Source organism: Macaca thibetana, chromosome X (assembly GCF_024542745.1).
Source record: "Macaca thibetana thibetana isolate TM-01 chromosome X, ASM2454274v1, whole genome shotgun sequence".
In the NCBI taxonomy this organism is placed as follows: domain Eukaryota; kingdom Metazoa; phylum Chordata; class Mammalia; order Primates; family Cercopithecidae; genus Macaca; species Macaca thibetana.
The window spans coordinates 102611157-102634648 of NC_065598.1; the positions used below are offsets into that span (position 1 = coordinate 102611157).

Below are 23492 nucleotides of genomic sequence, written 5' to 3' on the forward strand. Positions count from 1 at the left end.
CAGATCTCTCTGGGAAAGAGGGTCAAGAGGGAAATCATGCAGAAAGGCACGGTTGGGAGGGGAAGATATATGGGTGCTATGGTGGCTGTCAGGAAAGGAGTGTCCCTGAAAGGACGGCCAACCTTATTGCACCCTTCAGCGTCCGGAGCTGGGCAACCATGTCCGAGAGACAGTGCTCCTGAAAATTCAAAACAGCAGAGTTTTTATAAAGCCAGCCAGCCTGAAAGCAGGGATCGGGGAGAAGTACAAAGAACCACCCCTTCTTCCCAAGAGGAAGGAGGAAGGGATCACCCCTGAATCCTAGAAGAAAAGAGACAGGAAAAGCAGACACTTAACAGGAGAAGCCTGTATGAGGATGGAACACAACCCTGAATATTCTGTAACATTGAATGTGACATTCATACTGTCCAGATTCAGTACTGAATCCAAATCTGGAAGATAAACGATTTGACTCTTCTATTTTTGGTGATCTAAACATCAGTGACAGCAGAGCAAAGCAAAACCAAAAGATTCAATGAAAAAAGACCACCAAAAGAAATGGTTTGTTATTTCTATGCAGCTTTCAAGATTGCTGCTTCCTTCAACTTATATTCTCTGCTGGGGAAAATGTTGTGTGAGAACGATAAGGGTGTACATTGCCTCTCACCTGGTGGTTCTCATTTTCCATAGGCATCTTCTTCTTCTCCTCAACAGTTTGTTCTCTAGGAGAAGACAAAAATGCTATTTAATTCACTCATGAAACTTCTCAGTTTGAAATGGACTGCCAATTGTAGATTTAGGTTATAATATTCCTTCCAAATAACAAATACTGTGAGCCTCATTGAGTAACTGAGGGTGCCTTTCTGAACTAGGTTACCGAAGTGAGATTTTAAGTACCCCACCAGAGAGAGAGAGAGAGAGAGAGAAAGAGAGGAGAAAGACTAAATACAATCACTAGTTGAGACATTCAAGAGATGATTAGAAGGAATAAAGAACTGGGAGAGCCGAGAGGTGAAGAGGGAAATTATTTAAGAACCAAAAAAAATTCTCTCTTCTCAAAACTCCCCTGTCCTATAAGGAAGTGTCAGGCTACTCTACCCTATGATAGAGAACACCAACTCATGTATACTCAACTGTTTCTTAGCTTTGCTCAAGCACAGGTCTTCATCAATGAGTTCGTGTTCCTCTGGAACAGAGCATCTCCTGCAGTATAGAGAAGAAATCATGCTTTGGAAAAAAACTGGGTCCTTCACTTTTACCTTTTAATTTCCTTACAACTATGCAGGTTAACAACTCTCTAACATTATAGAGTTCAGATTCCATTCGAATTGTAAAACCTTGTTATATGTAAAGCATGAGAAAGAGAATTTTAGGAGTAAAAACTGAAAGGAGTACTAGAAAATACATTCAGTGGTCAAAAGTAATCCTAGAAACAAACAAAATTTAACAATAATTGGCAGCTATATTATACCCAGTTTATAAAAGGGCAAAGTGGCCTGCAAGGTTATGTCTCCTGTACTAAAAGATAAAGTATTCACAAATGAGACTTCTAAGTACTCAGTTCCATATACTAATTACATAATCTCATTTACTCTCATGGAAAGATACTTATGCATATCTAGAGACTATGAGGAAATGTTTGTATTTATAGACCTAATCTTTGTTCATTCAACTTCTTCAATTTTAGACATTTTCCCCTAAAACGCATACCCATTTTAGAACCTTTCTATCAGTATTTATCCTTCAAGAAGAATTTTAAGAAAGTCACAGCTGAATTGAAGCACACTGACTTATTATTATGAACCTATATGACTACTGAGTCAAATTTTTAAAAACTTTTAAATTAAAGTTAATGCCCACAGATATGCCAGACGCTATTTAGATGTTGGATGTTGCAAGGAACATATGGTATATTAGGAAGCCAAACACACAAACAACACTGAATATACAACAGGTACAGGTACTACTGTAGAACACTGATTCCAAATACGAAGCATATAAAGAACATCATCGACTTGACCTGAAATGTAAAGTCCTTGGTCTCAAAGAGTTTACAACCTCTTGAAGAGCCAAAGCTCTTCAAAGATACATATGTGAAAAACATCCAAAAAGTACAAAACAATATGTGAACAAACGTCAAGAATCAAATACCAGAGGAAAGCAGAGTAAAATAACTGTAAACTATGGTCAACAGGAAAAGCATCACACAAAACACTTCCTCCCCAGATGGATGTGATTAGGATAGACAAATGGAATGCGGAAAGTCATTGCAAGCAAGAGGAATGACACTATCAAAGTCACGGACATGAGAGTAAGCATGGCATGTGTAGGGAATAGTGAAGCCACAGGTCTGGCTTAAGTACAAAGTTTGTGTTAAGATACCACAAAATGTAAGGCTAGATAGGTAAGGTGGGGTCAGTTAGAACAGGGCCTTGAATGCCAGGCTGAAGGGTGTGAACCTGAGATGAAAAATGTTTTAGACTATAGAGATAAATCAGTAGTTACCTCGAGCATAAGATTGAGTCCTGGAACCTTACCTGTACTTTGGATGGGAATTATAATAACAAAACCATCTTGCAGGTAACATGGATGGATCAATCTTGCCAGGAAGCTTCCTCCATTTAAGACACTCATCACACTGAACCCATGTCTGGTCAGGAACCCTCCTGAATGAAGGAAAATGGAAAGGTGACTGTGTATATCTTAGCTCTGTGCTTTGTCTTAAATTAGAAAGGTGCAGTCTAAAAGAGAAAGAACCTAATTTCATATATGAAATGTGTTGGGAATGTTATCATCTCAGTGCCCAAATGTATATATTTTTAACTTCACAGATAAAATGATAGAACTATAGCAAATATGGATATGAAAAATAGTAATAAGTATTAACATGGTGAGCTACTTTTATGGACATCAATAATATTTATCCCGTAACCAAAAACCACTTGTACCCCAAAAGCTATTGCAACAAAATTTTTAAAATAATTTTTATCCTGGTAGCACTTGTTCCAAGCAAACAATAGGATAATTTTAACTCTAAAATTTATTAACTTGGAAAAATTCTGTTTATTACTATATTACCAAGAAATAAAACACAGAATCATTTTGTTTGCTTTTGTCCAATCACGTAACAGGCTTAAAATGCATTTATGGGAGTCATGGAAGCATTGCCATTAAAACATCTCCCCCATTTCCCTACAGAGATTCCTTATTCCTTTTTGTTTCCCTCTCAAGAAAAACTCTTTGCTTATAATACTTCAATCAAAATTTTACAAGGTTGATATTCCCAAAGTTAATGTTAAAAAGTAATATAAATTTGATTAAATTTCATAACTAGAAATGGTGGCTCCAGACAACAATGGGGCTAAACTAAGATAAAACTCTTCCAGAGTTCAACTCTTAAAATGCATACCCACTCCCATTCCCCTCAGTTACCTACACTTTAGAGTGAATTTGTTTCTCTGAGAAAGAAAGTGGCCCTTATAATGACAGAAGTACTCAGTACCTAAGGTATAAAAGACAGGCTAGAGTGAGAACAAAGAAGGCTGGAGAAAAGACACACAAAGCAAGAAGAGGGACACCTCAGCCAATTTCACTAACATGTAATTTAGCCCAGGATGAAATTTATGCATGTTATATTTACACTGCTCTCATACTAGATATTTCAACAGACTGGTGCGGTTCTTTTACGTCTTAGTTCAATAATTTTCTTAACATCTTAAATTGTGCTTTTTACTTTTCTTGTTGTTGTTGTTGTTTCCTTTTAGACAGGGTCTCACTCTGTCTCCCAGGCTAGAGTGCTGTGGCACAATTTCAGTTCACTACAACCTCTGCCTCCTGGGCTCAAGCAATCCTCCCACCTCAGCCTCCCAGGTAGCTGTGGGACTACAGGCATGCGCCACCACACCCAGCTAATGTTTGTACTTTTGGTAGAGATGGGGTTTCAACATGTTGCCCAGGCTGGTCTTGAACTCCTGAGATCAAGCAATCCACCTGCCTCGGCCTCCCAAAGTGCTGGGATTACAGGTGTGAGCCACCGTGCCCGGCTTTAAAATGTGCTTTTTTCTAAATATAAAAGTAATATAAGCTCAATATTAAAAGCTAGAAAATAGAGAAATATATACAGAAAATAAAAGGCACTCATAATTCTACCATTGAAATACAATGCCCTCTTTTTTTTAAAAACCCTGTTTGAACAAAGAAAGTTTGTGCACATTTTTGGATCTACAGCTTCCTATTTTCTAGCTCCAGGCTGTTCCAGCCTTGCAACCTCTAAGCTGTACGCTCAGGCCTGACCTCTGGTGTCTATGTATTTCTAGACAGCCACTGTCTTAGAGCCAGAGTCAGTAAAAAGCATCTTCAGCAGTAGTAGGAGGGGAGAAGAAAGCTGATATTAGCTTTGGTTCTACATGCATATGCACAGGAGAGTCTCTTGCAGGGTGCCAGTATTACTCTCTCGGGGATAGGCACGCTTAGAGGTAGCAACCGTCTGTTTCAGGTTCCATGCAGATCATGGTAGATCCTTCAATCCAGGCAGATAGGAAAGGCTTTTAGCCCATGCTTACAGGAAATAGGTAGCTGAGGCGGCTGTACTACATTCCCCTCATTGCATCCCTCCAGAAGAAAGCAGCAGTTAAGAACTTAGGTTTGGGGGACCTGATTTCAAACCTATATTCAAACCTTAGGTCTACCACTTGCTGCTTGCCTCACCTAAAGCAAGTTACTAAAGTTCTTGGTATATCAGTCTCTGCATATATAAAGAAGTAACAATAATATCTAACAGACAGGGTTGTTGTGATGATTAAATAAATCACTCCATGTAAAGAACTTAGAACAGTGCCTGACATATAAGTAAGTGTTCAATAATTACCATTATTACAGTTCTGCTTCCAGCACACACACTCTCTAGCAGTATGTTAACATCGGTTTCACTGCATTAATCACTGCTAATTTGAAAGACAAAAAATGGCATCTCATCTTAGTTTGTACTTCTTTGAAAACTATGGAGGATGGCCATGAGCTGACAACCATCTGATCTTTGACAAACCTGACAAAAACAAGAAATGGAGAAAGGATTCCCTATTTAATAAATGGTGCTGGGAAAACTGGCTAGCCCTATGTAGAAAGCTGAAACTGGATCCCTTCCTTACACCTTACACAAAAATCAATTCAAGATGGATTAAAGACTTAAATGTTAGACCTAAAACCATAAAAACCTTAGAAGAAAACCTAGGCGATACCATTCAGGACATAGGCATGGGCAAGGATTTCATGTCTAAAATACCAAAAGCAATCGCAACAAAAGTCAAAATTGACAAATGGGATCTAATTAAACTAAAGAGCTTCTGCACAGCAAAAGAAACTACCATCAGAGTGAACAGGCAACCTACAGAATGGGAGAAAATTTTTGTAATCTACTCATCTGACAAAGGGCTAATATCCAGAATCTACAAAGAACTCAAACAAATTTACAAGACAAAAACAACCCCATCAAAAAATGGGCAAAGGATATGAACAGACACTTCGCAAAAGAAGACATTTATGCAGCTAACAGACACATGAAAAAATGCTCATCATCACTGGCCATCAGAGAAATGCAAATCAAAACCACAATGAGATACCATCTCACACCAGTTAGAATGGCGATCATTAAAAAGTCAGGAAACAACAGGTGCTGGAGAGGATGTGGAGAAATGGGAACACTTTTACACTGTTGGTGGGACTGTAAACTAGTTCAACCATTGTGGAAGACAGTGTGACAATTCCTCAAGGATCTAGAACTAGAAATACCATTTGACCCAGCCATCCCATTACTGGGTATATACCCAAAGGATTATAAATCATGCTGCTATAAAGACACATGCACACGTATGTTTACCGTGGCACTATTCACAATAGCAAAGACTCGGAACCAACTCAAATGTCCATCAATGATAGACTGGATTAAGAAAATGTGACACATATACACCATGGAATACCATGCAGCCATAAAAAAGGATGAGTTCATGTCCTTTGTAGGGACATGGATGAAGCTGGAAACCATCATTCTCAGCAAACTATCACAAGGACAAAAAGCCAAATACCGCATGTTCTCACTCATAGGTAGGAATTGAACAATGAGAACACTTGGACACAGGAAGGGGAACATCACACCAGGGCCTGCTGTGGAGTGGGGGGAGAGGGGAGGGATAGCATTAGGAGATATACCTAATGTAAATGATGAATTAACGAGTGCAGCACACCAACACAGCACATGTACACATATGTAACGAACCTGCACATTGTGCACATGTACCCTAGAACTTAAAGTATAATTTAAAAATAAATAAAATTTTAAAATAAAATTAAAAAACAGAAGAGGGTAATACAGCCATTAGGTTGCATTTGAAATAAAATTTTATATCATATATTTACCTAATAATTAAAATAACAGGTACCTACTCCAAAAAGAACTTCTACCACTCTAATGTTTGTCTTGATGGTAGTGTAACTGACTGTGTATGTGTTGCTACACATTCGATCCTCTGTATTATGCTCCTTACCTGACTTGTCTTAGAGTCAATAAATTCTACCTTTTCTTTTTTTTTTTTTTTTGAGACGGAGTCTGGCTCTGTTGCCCAGGCTGGAGTGCAGTGGCCGGATCTCAGCTCACTGCAAGCCCCGCCTCCCGGGTTCATGCCATTCTCCTGCCTCAGCCTCCCAAGTAGCTGGGAGTACAGGCGCCCACCACCTCGCCCGGCTAATTTTTTTTTGTATTTTTTTAGTAGAGACGGGGTTTCACCGTGTTAGCCAGGATGGTCTCGATCTCCTGACCTCGTGATCCGCCCGTCTCGGCCTCCCAAAGTGCTGGGATTACAGGCTTGGGCCACCGCGCCCGGCCCAAATTCTACCTTTTCTTTAACATACTGGGTTCTCTATTTCTACTCTCATGTACTGGTACAGTCCCAGCAATATTCACTAGGAATTTTAAAAAAAAGGGAAGTTTGCTAACATGTCTGAACACCTACTATATGCCAGTCACTGTGCTAAAAATGTATGTCACCTAAGTTAATATATTCAGACAGGTGAAGTAACTTACTTACCCAAGCTCACTCAACTATTAAAAAGCAGATCCAGATTTTCAACCCAGGAATGTTTGATTTAAATAGCCATAATCTTCTACTATATCACACTACCAGTTTTAAATTGACAGTACTCAACTCTTCACATTTATGATCCAGACCGTAAATGTGTTAAAGCAGAATGAAGAGGTTTAGAGAATGAAGCAATTAGTACCTGTGACTTCCTATTTTTAATCAATTAAACTTCCTGATGTGAAAAGCACCATCTTACTGAGAGGTGAGGCCAGCTGGACTTCCTGGGTCAAGTGGGGACTTAGGGAACTTTCCTGTCTTACAAGAGGATTGTAAAACGTACCAATCAGCGCTCTGTAAAACGCACCAATCAGCAGGATTCTAAAAGTAGCCAATCGTGGGGAGGATTGAAAAAAGGGCACTCTGATAGGACAGAAACAGAACATGGGAGGGAACAATAAAGGAATAAAAGCTGGCCACCCCAGCAAGCAGCGGCAACCCACCCGGGTCCCCTTACAAGCTGTGGCAGCTTTGTCCTTTCGCTGTTCACAATAAACCTTGCTACCACTCACTCTTTGGGTCCGTGCCATCTTTAAGAGCTGTAACACTCACCAGGAAGGTTTGCAGCTTTATTCTTGAAGTGAGTGAGACCACGAATCCACTGGCAGAAACCAACTCCGGACACATTACCCTTGTTCCTTCCATTTGATCTATGGATATTATCCCTAATACATTCATATTCTATATCTATTACTTACGGTATTGGCCTGGCTACAGCTGAGGTCTCAAAATTATATTGAGATGTTTTTTCCTTCCAGTAAGAATTGAGCTTCTGGGCAAGGGCGTTTATTGTTAACCTGAAAGAAAATGCAAGAAGTATGTCAAAGTTTAGCACTTGTTGAACAATTCTTTGATCTTTGAAAAGTTCCCATTTAACAGACGTCAATAATTTAGAGTATCTGGCATACTTTCGAACATCTACACTTTAAGAAACCAAGATGGGAATCCATTGCCTTTGCAAGCTATGTGTCAAGATGACAAAGTCATAACACTGAACAGTCACTTTGGTTGAAAAGGTGAAATGGTCACAAGTGCTAAAAAGTAGAGTTCTACAAATTTTCAGGGCTTGTTGAATCATGGAGTGTGTGGGTAACCTGACATTAGAGACTATGACTGCAGAGACAGAATAGAGCTAAATATTAATAAGTTGATGGGGAGTTATTTGATTGTCAGATGACTACAGGTAGATAATTCAGAACAAGGTAAAAATCAGAGGATCAAATACTGTACCCTATCTATTATAAATCACTCAAATATTAACTCTAGTATGTCTATATAGTCCCTCTTCATCCAAATGCTGATCATAGTAGCATTATGGTGCCCATGAACAAGCACTCCAACATTCTACTACACAGCCGTTACTGGAGGCTATATCTGAGTTCCAGCCCTTGGTCTTTCTCTTTTATTTTTCTCCCCAAAGGAACAACAGAAGACTCAGGGTCAACAAAAAGTGTAATTTGTAAAAATCAAAACCTGAATTTTACTTTTAAAAACTTCCAACTTTCGAATTGCTAATTCCTATTTAATTCCATAACCTGAGATTACAACTTAATGTAGAGCTATACACAACTGGAAAACTGTACACTTAGAATTCAGAATTATTTTAAATATCTTGGCCCCCTGGATCATTCCCCAAGGTTTTTGCAGAGCTCTTCTCTTGTTAAGAGAAACTCTTATCTCCAACCTTACTCATATTAAATTAGATTCTCACTACACAGAAAAGATTAACGTAATCATATATGACCTCCCCTATAAACTCTTACTCCCCTTCAACCTATTAATGTTCCTACTCTATGTCTGTATCCTTCCCTCAAGTCACAGATGAAGAACTATTCCTCATTTCCTCTTAAAAATCTACTTAAAATCTACTTTAAAAAGAAGTAGATTAGATGGGCTTATGGGAAGATGGCAGAATAAGAAGCATGTGGAAGCTGTCTCCTTACATATACAACAACTGCAGTAGCAAAAGCTGCATGATGTAACTATTTTGAAACTCTGGAGTCTATTGGAAAGTTTGCAACTTCCAGGGGAAAGCTTGGATGGTAAATTGTGGTTAATTTTGGTCAATTTCAGTTCTTAGCTCAGTAATAGCTACCCATTTCCCACTCCCAGCCCTATAGAAGCAACCCTGCATGTGTTCTAAGAGCAACTTGTAGGAGCCAGTGTGGGCAAAAAGGACACTGTCCTCCAAATATTGCAAATCTATCCCCTGATCACTGCTCGCTGCTTTTGATCACAGATGTGAAAACAAAAAGCAAGAGACCATTGTTGTTGAACCTCCCCCATTGTTTCAACCCTCTCCTCTTCCAGTTGAAGTGACATCCAGAGGATTCAAAGTCCTGGCATCTTTTTTTCCTCCTCTATTTCTCTATTTTCCCCTTTCGTGAGCCAGACATAAAGACAAGGACATTCAAAAGCAATTCCACATATGGGGAAAATTAGAAAGCCACTGTGAATGCCCAGAAAAAAATGCAAGCTGAAAAAAGAAGTGAAAAGACCTTAAACTTACTTCTCAGGTTATTCCTTGGCACGGAGAAAGCCTACAACAATAACAACAACAACAACAATAACAACAAACAGCAAACCATAGGAAAGGAGAATTTTATTTCCAGAGTTACCACATTATTAGATTCAAATGTTCAGTTTGCAACAAAAAGTTACAAGGCATACAAACAAACAAGACAGGGTGGCCCATTCAAAGGAAAAAAAAGAAATCACCCCTGAAAAAGAACTGATAGATCAACTCGACAAAGATTTTAAAATGGTCTTAAAGATACTCAAAAACTATATGAAGATGAGCAGAAAGTCAAGAAAACAATGCATAAGCAAAATAGAAAATCAACAAAGAGGTAACAAACCTAAAAAGAAATCCAAAAGAAAGTCTGAAGCTGAAAAGTCTAAAAACTGAAATAAAAAATCCACTGCAGGAATTCAAAGGCAGATCTGATCAGACAGAAAAAAGAATCAGTGAACTCGAAGATAAAAATTGGAAATTATCAAGTATTAAGAGCAAAAAGAACAAAGATTGAAGAAAAGTGAACAAAAACTAAGGGACCCATAGGACATCATAACTGGTCCAACATATGCATTAGCAGAGTCCCAGAAAGAGAAGAAAGGAACAGAAAGAATATTTGAACAAATAATTGCCAAAAACTTCCCAAATTTGATGAAAGACACGAATATAAACATCCAACCTTAACTGCAAGTAGGATGAACTCGGAGAGACTCAGACCCAGACACATTGTAATCAAACCATGAAAGTCAAAGACAGAGAATCTTAAAAACACCAAGAGAGAAACAACATATTACATTCAAGGAATCCTTAAAGTTTGTAACTCCACTTTTTATTTTCTATATAATGTAAGAGAATACATTTAAAAGAAAAAAATGGGCCAGGTGCAGTGGCTCATGCCTGTAATCCCAGCTATGTGGGAGGCTGAGGCAGGAGAATAGCGTGAACCAGGAAGGGGAGGTTGTAGTGAGCCAAGATGGCACCACTGCACTCCAGCCCAGGCAACAAGAGCAAAACTACATCTCAAAAAAAAAAAAAAGAAAAGAAAAGAAAAGAAAAGATAAAAGTTACAAGTCTGCAAGCCAGTATTATTGTAACTTTGGTTTGTAACTCCACATTTTGTTTTCTACATAATTTAAAAGGCTAATGCATTACAAATTATTTGTTTATGATTTTGGACACACAATGTACAAAGATGTAATTCTGTGATATCAACAACTGAAAGGAATGGTGATGCAGCTGTTAAAGGAGCAGAACTTTTGTAAGGAATTGAAGTTAAGGTGGTATAAATCCAAATTAGAGTGTCATAACTTAAAGATATTAAATGTAATTCCCATGATAACCACAAAGAAAACAGCTATAGAATATACACAAGAGGAAATGAGAAAGGAATTTAAATGTTTCACTATATATAAAAAAAATCACCTAAACACAAAAGATGGCAATGTAGGAAATGAGGGGCAAAGAAAGCTACAATGGACACAGAAAACAAACAACAAAATGACAGAAGTAAGTCTCTCCTCATCAGTAATTATTTTAAATGTAAATGGATTAAATCCAGATTCACAAAGATATGATATAATGAAAAAGAATATAGCAGATGGTATCTGGAAGTGGGGTACTACTATAACAAATACCTAAAAACATGGAAGTGGCTTTAGAATTGGTAATTGGCAGAGGCTGCAACAATTTTGAGAAGTTTGACAGAAAAAACCTACATTGCCTTCAATGTAGTAGAAATATAGATGTTAATACATGCTTTCACTAGTGAGGGCTCAGAAAGAAGTGAAAAGTATGGCAGAGAAAACACAAATTACCTTAGAAAATACCCAAATCATTGTAAACAGACTATTGGTAGAAATATGGATGTTAAAGGCATTGCTAGTGAAGGCTCAGAAGGAAGTGACGAACATGTTATTGGAAAACTTGAGAGAAGATGATCCTTGTTACACAGTGGCAGAAAGTTTAGCAGAACTGTCCTACAGTTATGCGGAAAACACAACTTATAAATGATGAAACTGGAAATTTAGCTGAGGAGATCTTCAGGAAAAGTGTTAAAGGTATGGCCTGATGTCTTCTTGCTGCTTATGTAAAATGCAAGAGGAAAGAGACAAATTGAAGAATGAACTGTTAAACAAAAAGAAACCAGGACTTGATGACTTGGGAAATTCTCAGCCCATTCACATTGCAAAATATGCTAAAATTTAGAGATTCACTGTCAGGAAAATATGCTCTAGAGAAAAAGTTGAGGCTGGGCCTGGACAATCTTTTGTTAATATCTCAGAAAATCAAAAGGTCAGAGCATTCAGTCACACAAAATACTCTTTGAAAAGATAAAGTGAGTGTTTCCAAGATGGCTGAACAGTAACAGCCCCAGTCTACAGCTCCCAGCGAGATTGACGCAGCAGACGGGTGATTTCTGCATTTCCAACTGAGGTAACTGGTTCATCTCATTGGGACTGGTTGGAGAGTGGGTGCAGCCCATGGAGGGAGAGCCAAAGCAGGGTGGTGCATCGCCTCACCGGGAAACACAAGAGGTCGGGGGATTTCCCTTCCCCAGCCAAGGGAAGCTGTGAGTGACTGTACCTGGAGGAGCAGTACACTGGTGCCCAAATACTGCACTTTTCCCATGGTCTCTGCAACTGGCAGACCAGGAGAAACCCCCCTGTGACTGGCTTGGTGGGTGCCACACCCACAGCGCCTTGCTCGCTGCTAGTGCAGCAGTCTGAAATCGACCTGGAACATGTGACCTTGGCAGGGGGAGGGGCATTGCCATTGCTGAGGCTTGAGAAGGCGGTTCTATATTCACAGTGTACACAAAGCGGCAGGGAAGCTCGAACTGGGCGGAGCCCACCACAGCTCAGCAAGGCCTACTGCCTCTCTAGATTCCACCTCTGGGGGCAGGGCATATCTGAACAAAAGGCAGCAGACAGCTTCTGCAGACTTAAAAGTCCCTGCCTGCCAGCTCTGAAGAGAGCAGTGGTTCTTTCAGCACAGTGTTCAAGCTCCGATAACGGACAGACTGCCTCCTCAAGTGAGTCCCTGACCCCCGTGTAGCCTGACTGGGAGACACCTTCCAGTAAGGGCCAACAGACACCTCAAACAGGCGGGTGCCCCTCTGGGACAAAGCTTCCAGAGGAAGGATCAGGCAGCAATATTTGTTGTTCTGCAGCCTCCGCTTGTGATACCCAGGCAAACAGCATCTGGAGTGGATCTCCAGCAAACTCCAACAGACCTGCAGCTGAGAGGCCTGTCTGTTAGAAGGAAAACTAACAAACAGAAAGGAATAGCATCAACATCAGCAAAAAGGACATCCAAACCAAAACCCCATCCATAGGTCCCCAACATCAAAGACCAAAGGTAGATAAAACCACAATGATGGGGAGAAACCAGAGCAGAAAGGCTGAAAATTCCAAAAACCAGAACACCTCTTCTCCTCCAAAGGAACACAACTCCTCGCCAGCAAGGGAACACAACTGGATGGAGAATGAGTTTGACGACTTGACAGAAGTAGGCTTCAGAAGGTGGGTAATAACAAACTACTCTGAGCTAAAGGAAAATGTTCTAACCCATCCCAAGGAAGCTAAAAATCTAGAAAAAAGGTTAGACGAATGGCTAATTAGAATAACCAGTGTAGAGAAGAGCTTTAATGACCTGATAGAGCTGAAAACCACAGTATGAGAACTTTGTGAAGCATACACAAGCTTCAATAGCCAATTTGATGAAGCGGAAGAAAGGAATCAATGACTGAAGATTAAATTAATGAAATAAAGCAAGAAGACAAGATTAGAGAAAAAAGAGTGAAAAGAAATGAACAAAGCCTCTAAAAAATATGGGACTATGTGAAAAGACCAAATCCACATTTGACTGGTGATCCTGAAAGTGACAGGAAAATGGAACCAAGTTGGAAAACACTCTTCAGGATATTATCCAGGAGAACTTCCTCAACCTAGAAAGACAGGCCAACATTCAAATTCAGGAAATACAGAGAACACCACAAAGATACTCCTCGAGAAGAGCAATCCCAAGACACATAATTGTCAGTTTCACCAAGGATTAAATGAAGAAAAAACTGTTAAGGTCAGCCAGAGAGAAAGGGCGGGTTACCCACAAACGGAAGCCCATCAGACTAACAGTGGATCTCTCTGCAGAAACCCTACAAGCCAGAATAGAGTAGGGGCCAATATTCAACATTCTTAAAGAAAAGAATTTTCAAATAAGAATTTCATATACAGTCAAACTAAGCTTCATACGTGAAGGAGAAATAAAATCCTTAACAGACAAGTAAATGCTGAGAGATTACGTCACCACCAGGCCTGCCTTACAAGAGCTCCTGAAGATAGCACTAAACATAGATAGGAACAACTGGTACCAGTCACTGCAAAAACATGCCAAATTGTACAGACCATCGACACTATGAAGAAACTGCACGAATTAATAGGCGAAATAATCAGCTAGCATCATAATGACAGGATCGAATTCACACATAACAATATTACCCTTAAATATAAATGGGCTAAATGCCCCAATTAAAAGATACAGACTGGCAAACTGGATAAACAGTCAAGACCCATCGGTGTGTTGTATTCAGGAGACCCATATCACATGCAAAGACACACATAGGCTCAAAATAAAGGCATGGAGGAAGATCTACCACAGAAATGGAAAGCAAAAAAAAGCAGGGGTTGCAATTCTACTCTCTGATAAAACAGACTTTAAACCAACAAAGATCAAGAGAGACAAAAAAGGCCATTACATAACGGTAAAGGGATCAATTCAACAAGAAGAGCTAACTATCCTAAATATATATGTACCCAATATAAGAACATCCAGATTCATAAAGCAAGTTCTTGGAAACCTACAAAGAGACTTAGACTCCCACACAATAATAAAGGGAGACTTTAACACCCCACTGTCAACATTAGACAGATCAATGAGACAGAAAATTAACAAGGATATACAGGACTTGAACTCAGCTCTGGACCAATTAGACCTAATAGACATCTACAGAACTCTCCACCCCAAATCAACAGAATATACATTCTTCTCAGTACCACATAGCACTTATTCTAAAATTGACCACATAATTGGAAGTAAAACACTCATCAAATGTAAAAGAACAGAAATCACAAAAAACTGTCTCTCAGACCACAGTGCAATCAAATTATAACTCAGGATTAATAATCTCACTCAAAATCACACAACTACATGGAAACTGAACAACCTGCTCCTGAATGACTACTGGGTAAATAACGAAATGAGGGCAGAAATAAAGATGGTCTTTGAAACTAATGAGAACAAAGACACAACATACCAGAATCTCTGGGACACGTTTAAAGCTGTGTGTACAGGGAAATTTATAGCACTAAATGCCCACAAGCAAAAGCAGGAGAGATCTAAAATCAACATCCTAACATTACAATTAAAAAAACTAGAGAAGCAAGAGCAAACACATTCAAAAGCTAGCAGAAGACAAGAAATAACTAAGATCAGAGCAGAACTGAAGGAGATAGAGACACAAAAAACCCTTCAAAAATTCAATGAATCCAGGAGCTGATTTTTTGAAAAGATCAACCAAATAGACAGACTGCTAGCAAGATTAATAAAGAAGAAAAGAGAGAAGAATCAAATAGACACAATGAAAAATGATAAAGGGGATATCACCACCAATCCCACAGAAATACAAACTACCATCAGAGAATACTATAAACACTTCTAAGCAAATAAACTATAAAATCTAAAAGAAATGGATAAATTCCTGGACACATACACCCTCCTAAGTGTAAAGCAGGAAGAAATTGAATATCTGAATAGACCCATAACAGGCTCTGAAATTGAGGCAATAATTAATAGCCTACCAACCAAAAAAAGTCCAGGACCAGACGGATTCACAGATGAATTCTACCAGAGCTACAAAGAGGAGATGGCACCATTCCTTCTGAAACTATTCCAATCGATAGAAAAAGAGGGAATCCTCCCTAACTCATTTTATGAGGCCAGCATCATCCTGATACCAAAGTCTGGCAGAGACACAACAAAAAAAGAAAATTTTAGGCCAATATCCCTGATGAACATCAATGCGAAAATCCTCAATAACACTGGCAAACCGAATCCAGCAGCACATCAAAAAGCTTATCCTCTGCGATCAAGTTGGCTTCATCCCTGGGATGCAAGGCTGGTTCAACATATACAAATCAATAAACGTAATCCATCACATAAACAGAACCAATGACAAAAACCACATGATTATCTCAATAGATGCAGAAAAAGCCTTCAATGAAATTCAACAGCCTTTCACGCTAAAAACTCTCAATAAACTAGGTATCGATGGAACGTATCTCAACATTATAAGAGCTATTTATGACAAGCCCACAGCCAGTATCATACTGAATGGGCAAACACTGGAAGTATTCCCTTTGAAAACCGGCACAAGACAAGGATGTCCTCTCTCTCCACTCTTATTCAACACAGTACTAGAAGTTCTGGCCAGGGCAATCAGGCAAGAGAAAGCAATAAACCGTATTCAAATAGGAAGAGAGAAAGTCAAATTGTCTCTGTTTGCAGAAGACATGACTGTATATTTAGAAAACCCCATCGTCTCAGCCCAAAATCTCCTTAAGCTGATAAGCAACTTCAGCAGTCTCAGGATACGAAATCAATGTGCAAAAATCACAAGCATTCCTATACACTAATAACAGACAAACAGCCAAATCATGAGTGAACTCCCCTTCACAATTGCTACTAAGAGAATAAAATACCTAGGAATATAACTTACAATGGATGTGAAGGAGCTCTTCAAGGAGAACTACAAACCACTGCTCAAGGAAATAAGAGAGGACACAAACAAATGGAAAAACATTCCATGCTCATGGATAGGAAGAATCAATATCGTGAAAATGGCCTTAGTGCCCAAAGTAATTTATAGATTCAATGCTATCTCCATCAAGTTACCACTGACTTTCGTCACAGAATTGGAAAAACCTACTTTAAACTTCATATGGAACCAAAAAGGAGCCCACATAGCCAAGACAATCCTGGGCAAGAAGAACAAAGCTGGAGGCATCACGCTACCTGACTTCAAACTTTACTACAAGGCTACAGTAACCAAAACAGCATGGTACTGGTACCAAAACAGATATATAGACTAATGGAACAGAACGGAGGCCTCAGAAATAATGCCACACATCTACCACCATCTGATCTTTAACACACCTGATACACACAAGCAATGGGGAAAATATTCCATATTTAATAAATGGTGTTAGGAAAACTGGCTAGCCATCTACAGAAAACTGAAACTGGACCCCTTCCTTACACCTTATAGAAAAATCAACTCAAGATGGATCAAAAACTTAAATGTAAAACCTAGGACCATAAAAATCCTAAAAGAAAACCTGGGCAATACCATTCAGGACACAGGCATGGGCAAAGACTTCATGTCTAAAACACCAAAAGTAGTGGTAACAAAAGCTAACATTGACAAATGGGATCTAATTAAACTAAAGAGCTTCTGCACAGCAAAAGAAACTACCATCAAAGTGAATAGGTAACCTACAGAATGGGAGAAAATTTTGTAAGCTATCCATCTGACAAAGGGCTAATATCCAGAATCTACAAAGAACTTGAACAAATTTACAAGGAAAAAAACCAACAACCCCATCAAAAAATGGGCAAAGGATATGAACAGACACTTCGCAAAAGAAGACATTTATGCAACCAACAGACATATGAAAAAAATGCTCATTATCACTGGTCATTAGAGAAATGCAAATCAAAACCACAATGAGGTACCATCTCACACCAGTTAGAATGGCAATCATTAAAAAGTCAGGAAATAACAGATGCTGGAGAGGTTGTGGAAAATAGGAACCCTTTGACACTGTTGGTGGGAGTGTAAACTAGTTCAACCATTGTGGAAGACAGTGTGACAATTCCTCAAGGATCTAGAACTAGAAATACCATTTGACCCAGCCATCCCATTACTGGGTATATACCCAAAAGATTATAAATCATGCTGCTATAGACACTTGCACACATTATGTTTATTGCGGCACTATTCACAATAGCAAAGACTTAGAACCAACTCAAATGTCCATCAATGATAGACTGGATTAAGAAAATGTGGCACATATACACCATGGAATACTAAGGAGTCATAAAAAAGGATGAGTTCATGTCCTTTGCAGGGACATGGATGAAGCTGGAAACCATCATTTTCAGCAAACTATAACAAGATCAGAAAACCAAACACCACATGTTCAGGTGGGAGTTGAACAACAAGAACACACGGACACAGGGAGGGGAACATCACAAACTAGGGCCTGTAGGGGGTGTGGGGTTAGGGCAGGGATAATATTAGGAGAAATACCTAATGTAGGTGATGGGTTGATGGGTGCAGCAAACCACCATGGCACATGTATACCTATGTAGCAAAACTGCACATTCTGCACATGTAACCCAGAATTTAAAGTATAATAATAAGAAGAAAGATAAAGCATATGACTCACAGATCTCCACAGCCATCTCAGCTGAAGCCAAAAAACAGGTATAGGATTCCCCAGGAAAGACCTGCCCAGAGCCTCTTGTTGGATGACATGAATATACAAGACATACATGGGAGACTCACAAGATTCTTAAGAGTGGCATACTAGCATGACAGCTAGCTTGAGGCTGGGCGCGGTAGCTCGCACCTGAAATCCCAGCACTTTGGGAGGCTGAGGCAGGAGTTCAAGACCAGACTGACCAACATGGAGAAACCCCGTCTCTACTAAAAATACAAAATTAACTGGGCGTGGTGGTGCATGCCTGTAATCCCGGCTACTCTGGAGGCTGAGGCAGGACAATCGCTTGAACCCAGTACGGGGAGGTTGCAGTGGAGTGCCACTGCACTCCAGCCTGGGCAACAAGAGAAAAACTCCATCTCAAAAACAAATAAACAAACAAAACAAAACAAAAAGCTAGCTTGAATTGAAAGGGATGGAGAGAAGCCTGTTGGACCCTCAAAATTCTACAGTCAGGAAACAGGCTGATGAAACTACTCAGCTGCAAACACATGCTACCCTTCAGGAAAAAGGAAAGTCAACTTTGAGGGTGGAATCATAAGCCCAGAGAGCAAAGCCTCAAGACTAGAGGATGAAGGCCTTGAAATTTAATGGAATGTGCATGGCTAGATTTTTGAAAATGCCTGGGACCTGTGACCCCTTTTTTCCTTTTAGTTTCTCCCCCATTTGAAAAAGAATATATATAATTAGTATCCTATGCTTGTCCCACCACTGTATTTTAACAGCAAAATACAAAAAAAGAAAATACATATCCTCAGATGTAGAGGAGTTTTGCCCGAAGATGTACCATACTCAGAGTATCGCCCTTATGTGATTAAGATAATGAGATTTGAGACTTTTTAGTTGATGACATTTACATGAAATTTTTGACCCTGCATTGATGCTGTAATGGGTGGAGACTTTTGGAAACGTTGGGATGGGGTGAACATATTTTGCATATGAGATGTAAGTGGAATCTGAGAGAACAAAGGGAAGACTGTGATAAACATAATCTTTACACAGCAAGTGGAAATTTAGGTTACTCATCAAGTTGACCTTAAGACAGAAAGAATATCCTGAATTATCCAATGTAATCACAAGGGACCTTAGAAGTAGAAGAGTGCAGCAGAAGAGTCAGAATCAGAGAAGATGTGATGACAAAAGTAAGGTCATCAGAGTGATGCAAATATGAGGACTCAACCTGTCACTGCTAGCTTTGAAGGTGAAGGAAGAAGGCCAGGGGCAAGAAATGCTGGCAGCCTCTATAAGCTGGAAAAGACAGGAAACTGGATTCTTCCCTAGAGCCTCCAGAAAGGAATGCGGCCCTGCCAATACCTCGATTATAGCCCAGTAAGATCTGTGTAGGACATCTAACCTACAGCACGCTACTACAGTAGATTAGTATTGTTATCAGCCACTAAGTTATGTGGTAATTTGTTATGACAGCAATAGAAGACAATTTCTGTGGTTTATAGACAGAAGTTGAGTATCACTATATTTCCCTCAAAGATGTAAAATACCTCATGGCTCTCCTATGAATTCATTATGTGTAGCTTAGCATGTAATTTAGGAATGATGGTTCTAGGACAGGGGTCAGCAAACTGGAGCCAAATCCAGCCCACTGCCTGTTTTTGTAAACAAAATTATATTAGACATAGCCATGCCGATTCCTTTACTTATTGTCTATGGCTGCTTTCATACTACAGCAAAATTGAGTAGTTGTGACCCCTTCCAGCCCTTTTCAGAAAAAGTTTGCCAACTGCTCCTCTAGGGTATGGCTCTACTCTACCCATTTAACTTGATTTGCCTTCACTCTAGTTATATCCCGTTATCTCTCCTCCCCATATTCTTACCAATTCTGAGTTCCTGTCAGTACCTTAGCTCATGCTACAATTCCATCTTAGAATTCCCTTTCCTCTCTTCCATGTCTTGTAACATGTGAGGCACATCTCAAGTCATACTTTCTACCCAAAACCTTCCCCATCTCCTCTATCAAGGCATTTTCCCCATAACATGCTACTTAGGCTTTGATTGATCAAAGAGCTTTTTTATTGCTCACCAAATTACTTCATATATGTTACAATCTGTTTATACAAATGTCTGTAAGCTCCACAACTGTTAAAAGTGATATTACAGATGATTTATTTGTAGACATTCCAGCAGTATAATGGCTGGTATCTCTTTTATCATTTGCAGGTTTTGATATCTATAATACTCATAGGATGAGTTTGTTATAGCAGACAACCTTCTCTAATCCCTCTCTTAAATTCCTGTTTTTTTAATTTAAATACCTTTTCATTTTATATAAAATAAATTGAATAAAAAAGGGCAAAGGTGCCAGAATTGGCACAAGAGTTATGCAAATTTGTTATTCTCAAAAGACTATACGCAGAATAGTATACTAGTTCTCTGTTTTTAATAAAGTGTGTAGCAGATGTTATGCTAAGTCAGAAATCCTGTGTGTTCAACTGAATAAATCTACTGTCTACAGACTATCTCTATCTAATCCACTGCAATCACCTCATTATACCAAAACTAGACATCAAAAGCCGCCTGTAAAATTTTAAAGGTAGATTTGGGGGGTTGGTGGCAAAGATGATATAGAAAGATGTTAAATAATTTTTAATATCTAACATTTGAATTTCACAAATCTTAATTATTTAGGTAGTCATCAGCAATTCACTATTCTTTTCATTCAACTGAAACATAAAAACATGACTCGGATACTTTTGTCCAACTAATGTCATTCCTAAGCTTTCACTCCTAAGAGTCAAGTCCTGGCCAAAGATTTCCATTATGGGCCAGATTTATATTTAAATGACCATTTTACTTAGACTGAGGGCAGGTAGTTGTCATAACCACTGAGTAGCCCAAGTGACCATGAACCAATTACCCTGAAATTAATTTTGAGTTGCCATTCAAATAGTTATCTCTCTCAAACAATAAACCTAAAATTCTTGCGGTTCCAGACAAATTAAGATACAAGACTTGACTTCATTACAGTCTGGGCACAAAACAAAAGAGATTTCGGAAATTTCTTTTCTCCCACTCTAAGAAAAAATATTTGCTACTGAGACTTCAAGGAAAATGACAGCAAATGTCCTCATGCCTTCTTTCTCCAGACTCCCAGAATACCCCTTATCCTATTTTGCGCTTACAGATACTTCCCTCTGCTTAGAATGTCCTTCCTCTACTGTATACCTAGAAAACTTTTCCTTCATGTTTAATCTCAAATATAATCTGCTTTGTGAAGCCTTCCCTGACACCCTTAAGCATATTTAAAGTTCTCCCTGCTTTGCCCATATCCCCTATTAAACAATTATAAGTATTTAAGTTTCTTATTTGCATACATATTTGTTTATAGGTGTCGAAGAGTCTTATTTTTCATCCTTAGTACCTGGCACATAGAAGCTGTCTCATAATACTTAACGAATAAAACTCATTTCCCTCTCGACATTTTTAAAACAAACTATTCTAACCTGGCTTTAAAAACTCCTTTCTTTCTCTTCTAAAAATATCCCTACTGGTCCAGCCATAATGTCGAGTTCCTTTCAGAATCTTACCTGTTTGCTTGCCCTATTAAATCTAGATGCTTTAAAGAAAGCACATCTTTCCTGCTGTTCCACCACTTTGCTCTAAATCTGTTCACTGGCTTCAAGAAAAATTTTTGGAACAAATTTCAATCTGCTTTTTTTTACCCAATGTATTCCATAACTTCAGATCCATTCATCTGTTTCCATTAAGATCAATTCCAAAGCTTTTCATTTCCCCAGAAATCTTTTACCAAATTACTCCTATGCTCTTTGCATAATTTCTAAAGGTAAGGTTTATCTCAACAAGAGTCCATATATCATTCAGCAAACTTTAATTTAAAATGAAATCATTTTATCTCTAATCTTGGAAAACAAATTTGAAGTAATTCTCAGTTAACTTATTTAGCAGGTTTTTAGAGATGGTTTTAGAGGCTTTGGAGAATAGAATCACATCTGAACAAACTAACGGAAGCACCTCAGGTTGGGAGTGACTCACCGGTACTCCTTGGTATACTCAAAGTCTTGTTTGTTGTAGGCAGGTTTTAGGAAATTGCACTCAATGACTCCAATTACTCCTACACCTTCTCCACGAGTTGGCTTAGAAGAAAATATTAATTTCAACACTTACATTACTGTTGGCTGCCTGCAGGCATTTCCTTTTGATTCCAAACAATAATAGAAAGGTTACATAACGTTCATGAGCAAGAAAAGACCATCAAGATCTAGAGAAACACTTAGAATGTACATCAACAGACTGCAAGCATTAAACTGAACTAGAAATTCTGACAAATTCTAGGGCAGAGATTTTCAAAATATGATCCATAGATCACTAGGAGTCTTCTGCAATTAGTAGCCATCTCTACTTCACCCACACTACCTCAACTTTTATCTGCTTTATATTCCAGGACTACCATAAGACTGCATTTGAATAAAGAATTACCGTGCTAAAAAACCAAGGTTATATACTACTGTTCTAAGGAACTGAAACAAATATTCATCTGAAAACAATTTTAGGGGTGCTATGTGATCCTATATTAAAATAAACAATTTTCCCACATACATAGGCCACCAAACAACTACTAAAGAGAGTCACACAGCAATTATTAATTACAAGTTGATGCAAGAGTTTCATAGATTTAAATCATATTCTAATTCTTTAACGGAAGAAACCGAGTAAAGGTGTAATTAGACTGGCACACAAACATGAGTTGTCTAAAGGTGCTATAACAAGGAAAAACAAAATAGGCTGAAAATGAGTTATCCTGGGCTTTATATAACTGTCTTACTATGATGAAGCAGTTCATCATTTTTGTGCTTTAGCAATCTTATCTGTAAAACAGGAATAAAAGGGATACTTGTAGACATTGCTACTTTAAATAATCATTAAGACATTAAAGATGATGGTAAAATTTGTATAAAGTGGTTTTAAAAATATTTTCACATAATTCATCCCATTTACATCTCTCAACCCTGTAAGCTGCGAGGTAGGCAAAGCAGGTATGTTTATTATTGTTGTTTCCACTTTATAGGTCAGGAAATTGATCCTCAGATAAATTAAACAATTTATCCAATGTTACACAGCTTGTAAATGGAAAATTCAGGACCCAAATCCTGGTCTTCAACCACCATATTTTATATGCCTTTCACTACGCCTTATTGTCTTCCCAAGAAAATGGAAAGAGTTACCTAAAACACAAATAAGCTGAGACACATGGTAAACTTGCTGGTATTCTCATTCTGCCTCTTAGTAACAGCTACTTAGAAAATGTATTCAGTAAAGTTGTTGGGTTGATTAACA

General features: G+C 38.6%; 2 protein-coding genes across 3 annotated transcripts in view; one reads left to right on the forward strand and one right to left on the reverse strand.

The window, feature by feature from the left end:
• CLDN2 (claudin 2) overlaps positions 1-23492 on the forward strand; it is a 70540-nt gene that overhangs the window by 26877 nt on the left and 20171 nt on the right. The gene's annotated exons all lie outside the window — the stretch shown is intronic.
• Positions 1-23492, reverse strand: part of MORC4 (MORC family CW-type zinc finger 4) — a 61989-nt gene that overhangs the window by 15309 nt on the left and 23188 nt on the right. For both annotated transcript variants that reach the window (XM_050777312.1, XM_050777310.1), the window contains exons 9-13: positions 22191-22291; positions 7808-7906; positions 2517-2645; positions 1114-1182; positions 647-701 (exon numbers count right to left, since the gene is read on the reverse strand). In XM_050777312.1, coding sequence (XP_050633269.1) covers positions 647-701; positions 1114-1182; positions 2517-2645; positions 7808-7906; positions 22191-22291 — 453 coding nt within the window. The remainder of the gene's footprint in view (positions 1-646; positions 702-1113; positions 1183-2516; positions 2646-7807; positions 7907-22190; positions 22292-23492) is intronic.